The sequence below is a fragment of the Zeus faber genome, assembly GCF_960531495.2.
Source record: "Zeus faber genome assembly, chromosome: 14".
NCBI classification, from domain to species: Eukaryota; Metazoa; Chordata; class Actinopteri; order Zeiformes; family Zeidae; genus Zeus; species Zeus faber.
In genome coordinates, this window is record NC_137200.1 from 19,857,899 (window position 1) to 19,867,978 (window position 10,080).

The following is a 10,080-nucleotide window of genomic DNA, read 5'->3' on the forward strand; positions in this document are numbered from 1 at the left end:
TGTGCAAACTCAAGACGCGGTTCATCCCGGGAGGAAGGATCCGACCGTCTGGATACGATTACGCAGTCGATGTGAAGCAGGCTCAACACTTTAAGAGTCCGACACCTCTTTCACCTTAAAGGTAAGAGTCGCACCGACGCCTCCATCGGTCTTGTTGATTTATAGTCCAGCGCGAGTACTCGTTCTCTACAGGCAGAATACGAAATGTGCAGAACAGACAATGAGCCCTGACAGTTTAATGAGTTACCGCTGAGAAAAGCGGCAATTTAGAAAAAACGCAAAGAATAGCCATGATCACTTGTCGACTAAGTAAAAGTTGAACATCACCTCGACATGAGTCCCACTTTTTAGCCAGTAGCTTCTGCAATTGCTGTGAGGAGGATAAATCCTCGGATAAAATTTCTTAATTCACTTCCCATTTATCTCCATTTATTCAAGGTTCTCTTTCCTCTTTCACAAAGTACTATCATACAAATGGAAGAAAATGGTTGTTCTCCAAACAGCAAGCACAGAGTTGACCAGTAAGAGTGAGGGGCAACACATGGACCGAGATGGAGGCATGGTACACATACAATCACAGGTTCTACAAAACTCCCAGCGTCACTATCACTATTTGATACATGGATTCTTGGATTTCAAGAGGAACGATCCAAGCAATATGCAAAACTCATAAGGATCCAAAAATAAAAAAGGTATTTTCTCCAATTTACAAATAATTTATGGCAAGAAAAATATATATCATATTTACATAAACTGGTTAGTCATATTGATTATTTTGTGCTGCAAATTATATATATATATATATATATATATATATATATATATATATATATATATATATATATATATATATATATAGTATTGAAAACTCTTCTGAATACAGATGTAATTTAACTTGGAGAGTAAAGGATTCACCGGAAGATACACCGGAAATAAAACATAAAAAACAAACAAAAAATAATAATAAAATGCACAACTTCCAAAACTTAATACACGATTAAAATCCTAAGAAAACAAACAGAGAATCCTCTCGTACAAAGAGACACCAGCAGCAGCAACGGCATGAGGAAGCTGTCAATGCGAGAAAACACAGCAACCAGCACTGTAAAAAAAATCAACCCACCATCATAATCGTCAAAGTCTTACATGGTAAGTTTCATTCTCTAACTATCAATATCCACAGTTGCAATAGCAGATTCCAAAATGCGAGACGTATGGCGCCAACTGATGTGTGCGAGGTCTGAATGTAACGTCGAGCTCGGCAACACTCGCGCTTTCATTTCGCGACACGTGGAGCCGTTTAGCGAATGTTTGCCGGTCACAGTCTTCCCCTCTATCTGCATGCTTTTTTTGGCAAGCGAAGGAATTGAACGCAGTGTTCTGTGAAGGGCAGTATCCACCGTATTAACATTCTTCCCTAAACACAATGGCACACTGTTCGTTTTGTCTTAACACGGCGAGAGAAAATAGTATCGACGGATGATTGGATTTCTGCCGCCCCCTGGTGGTTTTGAGAGGCGTTACAGAGCTCCAGCGTCTCACACAAGCCACTGTTGATCTACGAGGACTATTAACCTAATACAGCCTCGGTTACATAACCGTAAAGACGTGTACACTTGTCATTCAAGCATCATTTGTTCTACTGGTACCAGCGTGCACGGATGTAAACACAACTTCTGCTCAGATTGAGAAGGGAGGAAGGTGGGAAAGATCAGTCTTCGCCATTACCGTCCCCGCTGTTCCCACTCCTGGCGGGGGGGATGCGGCAGACTGACAAGACTGAAGACACTGTTGCGTGCGCTCAGAGGCGCTCAAATTCTCCCCGTGTTCCAGTGCTCCTCCTCGCTCCAAAGACACGCTCCGTCGTTTCATTCTAAAAAGGACCAAACGCGGAGGCCCGTCTTTGTCCTTACCGGTTCCTCTGGTGCAACGTTGGTTTTTCGCGTGTTTCTCTCTTGTCCGGAAGCCCTCCGTTCTGGCAAAGGCAGCGAGAAAGCGACGGTCACAGGACATGCGTAGCTCGTTATAAAAAACTGAAACACCGGGAAAAAGCCCGATATTGAATTCACATCTCACAAGTCATTGTTAGGGGGAGCAGTGGTCTATGTTAACAGCTATCCATCTTCCACCAAAGCACCCGAAGCGGAGTCGTCGTTTTTCTGATCACGGACACTACTTTTACATTCACGGAGAGGAGTGATCCTTCTGAGAGAGAAGAGATTGAGGTCGGGTCAGGTTGGAAGGGGTGTAGCAGCAGCAGCTTCGGCTCAATTTAAAAATCTCCGTCCATGTCGTCCTCCACCCCGGCCTCTACGCCGTCGTGCAGGAACGCCTCCTTCTCCGGCGACATGGCCTCCTCGCCGTGCTCGTGCAGGGGCTTGGAGCCGCTCACCTCCGTGTCCGGCGGAGAACGCGCCTCGGTGCTGTGATGGATGCCGTAGCAAAAATAGATCACAAAACCTGGAAAACAGGGGAAAAACAAGTTGTTGGTGAGGGGGCGGGGGAGGGGTCTTCACAAATTCCAAAAACGGTTTGTGATGTAGAAAAACACAGAGAAAGTGCCCTCTAGAGTGCCTCGAAGATAGAGAAAACGGTGTTGAAGTGGACCCATTATGCTCGTTTCAACAAGTTTACATATTTTTGAGGTCCCCAGAATAGGTTTTTGTGATATATATGATATGATATATATATATATATATATCATATATATATATATATATATATATATATATGTGAGTATATCATAGTTCTTTGCTTAAAATCCCACTTATGCATTCTCGCCATTCATGCCTCTAAACCCACCCTGTTCCAGGACAGTACGTTTAGTGGGCGGTGCTTCGCGAAGCCCAGAGTTCTGAGAGCCAATGGGGCTTGAGCACAAATTCCCGGTTCCGTGAGCCAATGGGGTTTGAGATTTACTTCCGGGTTCCGTTGGATTTAGTGCGTAAACGGTCACCGTTTTCACCTCATCAGTCCACCATAATCTGTTTCCGAACCAGTTTGGGGCGAGAAATAAGCAATCCAGTCGCTGGATCTTCACTCATATTCGATCTACAAGAGGGAAACTGCACGCGGCCACTTTTTGTTCCATGAAAACGTCGGTAAATAAAAAAAACCAAATACGTTGCGATAAAATCACACTATTTTTTATTGTTATTGTTTGGAGAAACGCACAGCGGATGCCCGCCGCAGCCTACGGTCTAACCTCCGGCAACCCTTTTTTTTTTTAAGAAAGAAAAACACAGCAGAATCATTTTTCTAATCCTCACATTTCCCTCTGCAGTTGTGTCACAAACAGTTGATTCCTCTTTCTTTCAAAAGATTTGTGCTGGTCTGTGAAACGAACAGAGCGGTTCCCGGCGGGGCTCGCTACTCTCCAGCCGTGGGGCCGGTTCTAATTCTAATGTTGGCCGAGTGACTCAGGAAGGGATCGCAAATCTGAAAGGCTTGTTTCACAACATGTTTTCTGAAACAGGCGGCTCCCAACACACGGACTGGAATGTCTTCTTTCTCAGCTTGTGTGTTAGTAGGCCCATCAGAGACCCAAATGTATGTGCACAAGCACCGAAAAGGGGACTTTTTCATAATAGGGCCCCTTTAAGCGCCCTCTCAAGTGCACCTATGATAGCGAAAGCATCATAGAGTGCCCTCTAGAGCGCCACATACAATAGATAAAACTTGAAAGTGCCATTGTTGTGATTTTTTTTCCCCTGCCCCTAAAATGCTCCCGGCACCACTGCAGTTGATTGTCTTCAACGTCATACAAAAGAGAGCCACAATGAACAGGTGCCTACCGATAGCCATCCAGATGGCGAATCTTATCCAAGTGCCTCTGTCGAGCTGCATCATGAGGTAGACGTTGACAAACATGCTGATGACCGGAATGAAGGGCAGCAGAGGAACCTGAAGGGGCGGAGCAACAGAGCGGGTGAGGACCCGGACACGGGAGGGTCACGGAGCGGAGGGCGCTCGAGAGCGTGAGGGAAAAAAAAAAAAAGGAGGAACCGCCGAACCTTAAAAGAGAGCTTGGTCTTGCTCTCCGGCTGTCTCCCCACGACGAAGGTGAGGACCAGACACGCGATGAAGATGGCGCTGAGAGCCGCTATGTTCCACACTGCCGAGCCGCCCTGCACCGCCAGCACGCTGAAGACCAAGATCAAACTGCCTGTGGGGTTGATGGTGGGGGGGGGAAAGAGAGGTTTCATCGAGTGTATTGAGTGCTGTGGGCAATAACTCTTGGTTATCACATTGCAATTATCTGCACTCTGTAGACGAATTAGGATGAATGCATCCTAATTCCTAATATGCTGGTCAGACCTCAACAGACTTATCAAATGTGATGAAGCATAAGATAATCATTCTTTGCGTTGTTGTAAATTTTGAGGTTTACCGTATCTTGCCAGATTTCCCTTGTTTATTGTTTATTTTAGGAGAATTTCGCATGTTTATTGTTAATTTCGAGGTCCGGCTATACAGCGGTACCTTGATTTACGAGTGCACTAACATGCAAGTTTTCCGAGTTACGAGCCGTCGTTCCGTCGATTTTTTTGTATTGATTTGCGAGCAAAAATGTGAGTGACGAGCTTCAGGTGCCGCCGCTAGTGGGCGTGGCCAGCGAATGCGGCCAGCGTCCCGCGTCCCACTCCTTCACTTCACGTGGTTACCTGAGCGTGGAAGCATCGCTTTTGTGTTTTGTGCTCGCGATTTGTGCTTTTTGTGCAGTTATTTTGGCAATTTTTTTTTTCGAACCATGGGTCCGAAAAAAAAAAAGTGCTAAGAAGAAGAAGCGGATGATTTCCACTGACTTAAAGCGCAAAATCATAGAAAAACATGAGCGAGGTGTGCGTGTGATGGACTTGGCGAGGCAGTACGAGCGTAGTACTTCTACGATATGTACCATACTTGCAGGTTGCAGGTTTGTCTATTTCATTTTGTAATTTTCTTGGTTTATTTTATGTTGCCATTTCTTCCTATTTTATTCTGTTACTTTATTAGCATTTCCTAATGTGCTGATGTGAGCTGCTGTAAAACGGCTATTTCCCCCTGGGGATGAATAAAAAATAAAGTCACGAGGAGACTCCTCCCCTTCCTGGCACAGAGTCAGCCACAACAAGCTTTGAATAATTAACTTGCAAATTCAACTCGACCCGCATCATGCACCGGCGCAGGATCACCTACCCATGATGCTGACACAGACGTTGACGGAGAAGCCCGAAAGTGCCGAGGGCTCTGGGTTGTCTGGGAACAGAAGGCTCTTGAAGCTGAAGCGCTCCTCCACGCCGGGCAGGATGCCCATACTGGGAACGCTGATGCCGTCGCTCAGCTCCACCTCCTCCTGGGTGCTGGCCATCTGGTAGTCCACGCTTAGCGGCTCAGGCTGGTACCTGGCACAACGAGACAACAACGCAGACACAAGCTGAAAGCGCGCCGCTCTATTGGGGCCGCCCTTCCTGTGCCGTAGAAACGACACAACACAACAACACGCCTTCTCAACTTGAGGGGGTTGCTATGTTGCCATGATACAAGCGCAAAAGCGTTCGGTGTCGAGGCCAACGCAAGACGTGCTTGAAGCGGCAGTTCAGCCGATGGCCACTGGGCGGCTGCTCCGGAAAACCTCTTACTCGGTGGAAGTCAATGGAAAAAGAATAAACGGTATTTCTCACGGGAAACACAGGGCCAATAATTTTATGAAAAGACTTCAGGGTCTCAATATCTACGCTAACTTCTCCTAATGGGCAATTTAATGTTATCTTTGAGGCCCATTCAGACACCACGGGCGCTACATCGATGTCTTTGACGGCATCATGTTGCTTTCGTAGGTTGGCTACGACTGCCTGTTGATCTATCTATCGATTGATCTACCCACCGATCTACAGTATCTATCTGTCTACTATGTGTGTGTGTGTGTGCGTGTGTGTGTGTGTATATGTATGTTGGAAAGTGTGTGTGTACCTGAGCACCAGGACGCAGGCAGCCACTAAGGTGTAGGCCAGCAGAGTTCCAATGGACATCAGGTCCACCAGGTCCTTCAGGTCAAACAGAAAAGCCATGATAGCTTTAAAGGACAGAGAGAGAGAGAGAGAAATAGAACAAGAGAGACATCGTGAGCAAAAAAGCACTTTGTAGGATCACTTAAAAACTCACAAAAAAAAACAGAACGGTCTGGCTGGTTAAGGTTTGAAGAGTTTTGCAGTATATGACATCAGTGGGGCTCCCTTCGCCACTTCCCAAATTACGTTTTCATGAGGATCCGATTGCATCTCACTGTGTTGGTGGTAATGCTTGTCCACGCCTTTAATTTATCGCTTCTTGCCCAGGTTTCCTCTTGTTTTATCATTGAAGTGCGCGTGCGCGAAAGCTGCCTGTTACATTGCTCCTACTTTTGAGTCTGCTTTTTAACTTTCTTAACTTTTATTCTCTTTTGTTCGTTCTGTTTTTTTCACTCTAACTCTGTGAAGTCCTGCTCTCTCTAACAAAGTTTTTTTTTAGAGAGTTTTCGTGTTTTGTTTTTTTTCGTGTTGTTTTTATTATGCCGCCTCCACCGGGACACGCTGCCTTTGTTTACTCCGGAGAACAGCTGATCGCGCTAATGCCGGCCGGCATGGTGGCCAGACCAGCTGATATACCATCTGAACTCTGGGAGAAAACACACCGGGGATGCAGAGGAGGGAAGCAACATCGGGGGAAGAGTGGAGGGTCGAGACGGGACGGGCTTATGGAGAGGAGAAGATTTAAGCCGTGTCTCCCCTCTGTTGTTATGGGAAACGTAAGGTCTCTCAGCAACAAAATGGACGAGCTAACGGCGCTAACGCGGAGCCGCGCAGAGTACCGGGAGTGCAGTCTGATGTGTTTCACTGAGACATGGCTGCACAGGGACATTACGGACCAGAACGTCTCTGTCGATGGCTTCCACACCGTCCGGGCGGACCGGGATTGTACCGAGAGCGGTAAGCGGAAAGGCGGCGGGCTTGCCGTTCTAGTTTACAGCAGATGGTGTAATCCTGGTCACATCACCATTAAAGAACAGCTCTGTAGCCCGGATGCTGAACTGCTGGCCGTTGGACTCCGTCCATATTGTCTGCCTAGAGAGATCCCGCATGTCATCATCGTTGTCCTATACATCCCTCCCTCTGCAAACCCAACATCTGCCTGCAGCATCATACACACCACCATCTCCAAACTTCAAACTCAACACCCCAGTGCCCTCATCATCATGTCGGGAGACTTTAACCATGTCACCATGAACAGAGTTCTGCCGACTTTCAAACAGTACGTGAGCTGTCCTACCAGAGAGGAGAGGACCCTGGACCTGATGTATGCTAACATTAAGGATGCATACATCTCCTCTTCTCTCCCCCCTCTGGGCAGGTCAGATGACAACCTGGTTCACCTCAAACCCTGCTATGTGCCGCAACATGAGGGATGTGTGGGGTGGCATGAGAACCATCACTGGGTTCCAGAAGACTGGTGGCATGGGGTTGGAGGGCCGTGCGGACTGGGCCAATGAACTGAACCTATTTTTCAATAGGTTTGATACTGCGGCTCATCCCCCACAAGTCTCTGCTGCTGGCTGCTCAACAACAACTGCCACTTTATCTCCCCCTACTCCTCCTCCTTACGGACCCCTTGTTTGCTCCTCACCGCCTCAATTCACACCCACCTACTCCACCCCTCCCCCCTGCTCTACATCATGTCCTCCACAACCTGAGGACCCCACCCCTCCCCCAACTGTCACCTCTACAGCGTCCTTCACGCCTGACCTGGTGAGAAGACAGCTCACGAGACTCCACTCCGGCAAAGCTGCAGGCCCCGACGGTGTATTTCCCAGGGTGCTTAAAGCCTGTGCCCCCCAGCTGTGTGGAGTACTCAGTCAAGTCTTCAGCCCGAGCCTGCACCTCCAGAGGGTCCCCTGTGCTGTGGAAGACGTCCTGCCTCGTTCCTGTGCCGAAGACGCCGCGTCCCAGCGGCCCTCAGGACTACAGACGGGTGGCTCTGACGTCCCACATCATGAAGACCTTCGAGAGGCTCGTCCTGGAGCAGCTAAGGCCTATGGTCAGGCCTTTCACTGATCCACTGCAGTTCGCCTACCAGCTGGTGGAGGCCCCCATCGTGTCCTGGATTGTTGATTACCTGACGGGCAGACCACAGTATGTACGCCTACAGAACTGTGTGTCTGACAGAGTAGTCAGCAACACTGGGGCCCCACAGGGGACTGTCCTCTCTCCATTCCTCTTCACCCTCTTCACCTCAGACTTCAACTATTGCACTGAGTCCTGCCACCTTCAGAACTTTTCTGATGACTCAGCAATAGTTGATGAGAGTGAATACAGGACTGTTGTGGGCAACTTTGTCACTTGGAGTGCGCTGAACCATCTGCACCTCAATGTAAGTAAGACAAAGGAGCTCAAAGTGGATCTGAGGAGGGCAAAAACACCCGTGACCCCTGTTTCCATCCAGGGGCTCCCTGTGGACACTGTGGCGGAGTACAAGTACCTGGGGGTGTACTTCAATAACAAGTTGGACTGGACCAGAAACACCGAGGCAGTCTACAAAAAGGGCCAAAGCCGACTCTATTTCCTACGGAGGCTGAGGTCCTTTAACATCTGCCGGACGATGCTGAGGATGTTCTATGCGTCTGTTGTGGCCAGTACGATCTTCTTCGCTGCCACATGCTGGGGCAGTGGGCTGAGGGTCGCAGACAACAACAGACTAAACAAACTAATCAGGAGGGCCGGTGATGTCGTAGGAGAGGAGCTGGACACCCTGACGACTGTGGCAGAGAGGAGGATGCTGTCCAGGTTTCAGTCCATCTTGGACAATGTCTCACACCCTCTCTACGACACACTGGCCCAGCAGAGGAGCACCTTCAGCAGAAGACTCCTCTTACCCGGATGCACCACAGAGCGCCACAGGAAGTCATTCCTGCCTGTGGGCATCAATCTCTACAACGCCTCCCTCAGAGAGTCAGACACCCCCTCTCTGTAATCTGACCTCAAAACACGGACTTCCACTTCTGCACCTTCTTCTTTTTGCACATTTTTACTGTACATTTTACACTTTACCATGTGTATATAGATATATTTATATATATATATATTTATATATAAATATGTTTCTTAATACTTATTATATGTTGTATGTAAATATGTTGTATGTAGATTTGGAGTTGTAACAAAAATAATTTCCCCCTGGGATTATTAAAGTATTTCTGATCTGATTCTGATTCTGAAACATATTCCTCATCCAAAAAAAATCCCAATTTAATACTTGCATCTGCCCCCCCCCTCCAATCGCATGCCTTCGCTCCCATCCCCGCCTCCTCCATCTGTCTTACCGGACATGACCCCGGCGGTCAGTGTGGAAGTTATCGGGGCTTTTCTCTCGCTGACGTGGTCCAGGAAGGAGAAGAGCAGGCCATCCCGCGCCATGGCAAAGATGATTCGGGGGAGGGGGAACATGGAACCCAACAAACTGGCGTGGGAGGGGGGGGCGTGGAAGATTCATTTCGGTCGACAGAAGGGTTTTTGGGGAGGGAGCACAAGGAAGCAAGGAGGAGAGGGGATAATGGAGAAATCATCAGAAAGGCGATCGGGAAGGAGAGAAAATCGACTGAGCGACAGACAGGGATTTTTTTTTTTTTAGCAATGGGTTGAAAGGACGGGCGCGGTGTTAATATCTGCTTGTTAGGTTCCAGTTGCCCTGAATGGGAAAAAAAAAAAAAAATCACAAAAAAAAAAAAAAAAGGACAAAACTTCCTTTCGTGGAAATGCGGCGCCCAGCATGCCGTGATTCGTCTCCGCCAATTGTAACCCCGGCGGCAACATCCCGGCGGCAACATCCCGGCGGCAAGGTGTTCTGACAAGTTTACCGCGGGTTGACACCTGCGAGGTCTGCGAGTCGACTGCCAAACGGACCGCTCGAAGGGACAACCCCGGCATCTTTTAAACTGAACCTCCTCTTTTTGGAACGTTGGGAGTCGACCCGAGTGATGAGGAATCACCGACTGAAGCTGTTCTCTCAACACGAGAAAACGCCGAGGCCAATCACTCGGGTTCAGCTTTCCGTCCCCGACCTGGCGGC

General features: G+C 48.2%; 1 protein-coding gene across 3 annotated transcripts in view; it reads right to left on the reverse strand.

Moving 5' to 3' along the window:
• Nucleotides 1-896: 896 nt before the first annotated feature.
• slc7a1a (solute carrier family 7 member 1a) overlaps nucleotides 897-10,080 on the reverse strand; it is a 26,170-nt gene continuing 16,986 nt past the window's right edge. For all 3 annotated transcript variants that reach the window (XM_080013781.1, XM_080013780.1, XM_080013782.1), the window contains 6 exons: nucleotides 9,335-9,471; nucleotides 5,953-6,055; nucleotides 5,179-5,384; nucleotides 4,014-4,165; nucleotides 3,795-3,903; nucleotides 897-2,460 (listed from right to left, as the gene is read on the reverse strand). In XM_080013781.1, coding sequence (XP_079869907.1) covers nucleotides 2,273-2,460; nucleotides 3,795-3,903; nucleotides 4,014-4,165; nucleotides 5,179-5,384; nucleotides 5,953-6,055; nucleotides 9,335-9,471 — 895 coding nt within the window. In that variant the 3' untranslated portion in view covers nucleotides 897-2,272. The remainder of the gene's footprint in view (nucleotides 2,461-3,794; nucleotides 3,904-4,013; nucleotides 4,166-5,178; nucleotides 5,385-5,952; nucleotides 6,056-9,334; nucleotides 9,472-10,080) is intronic.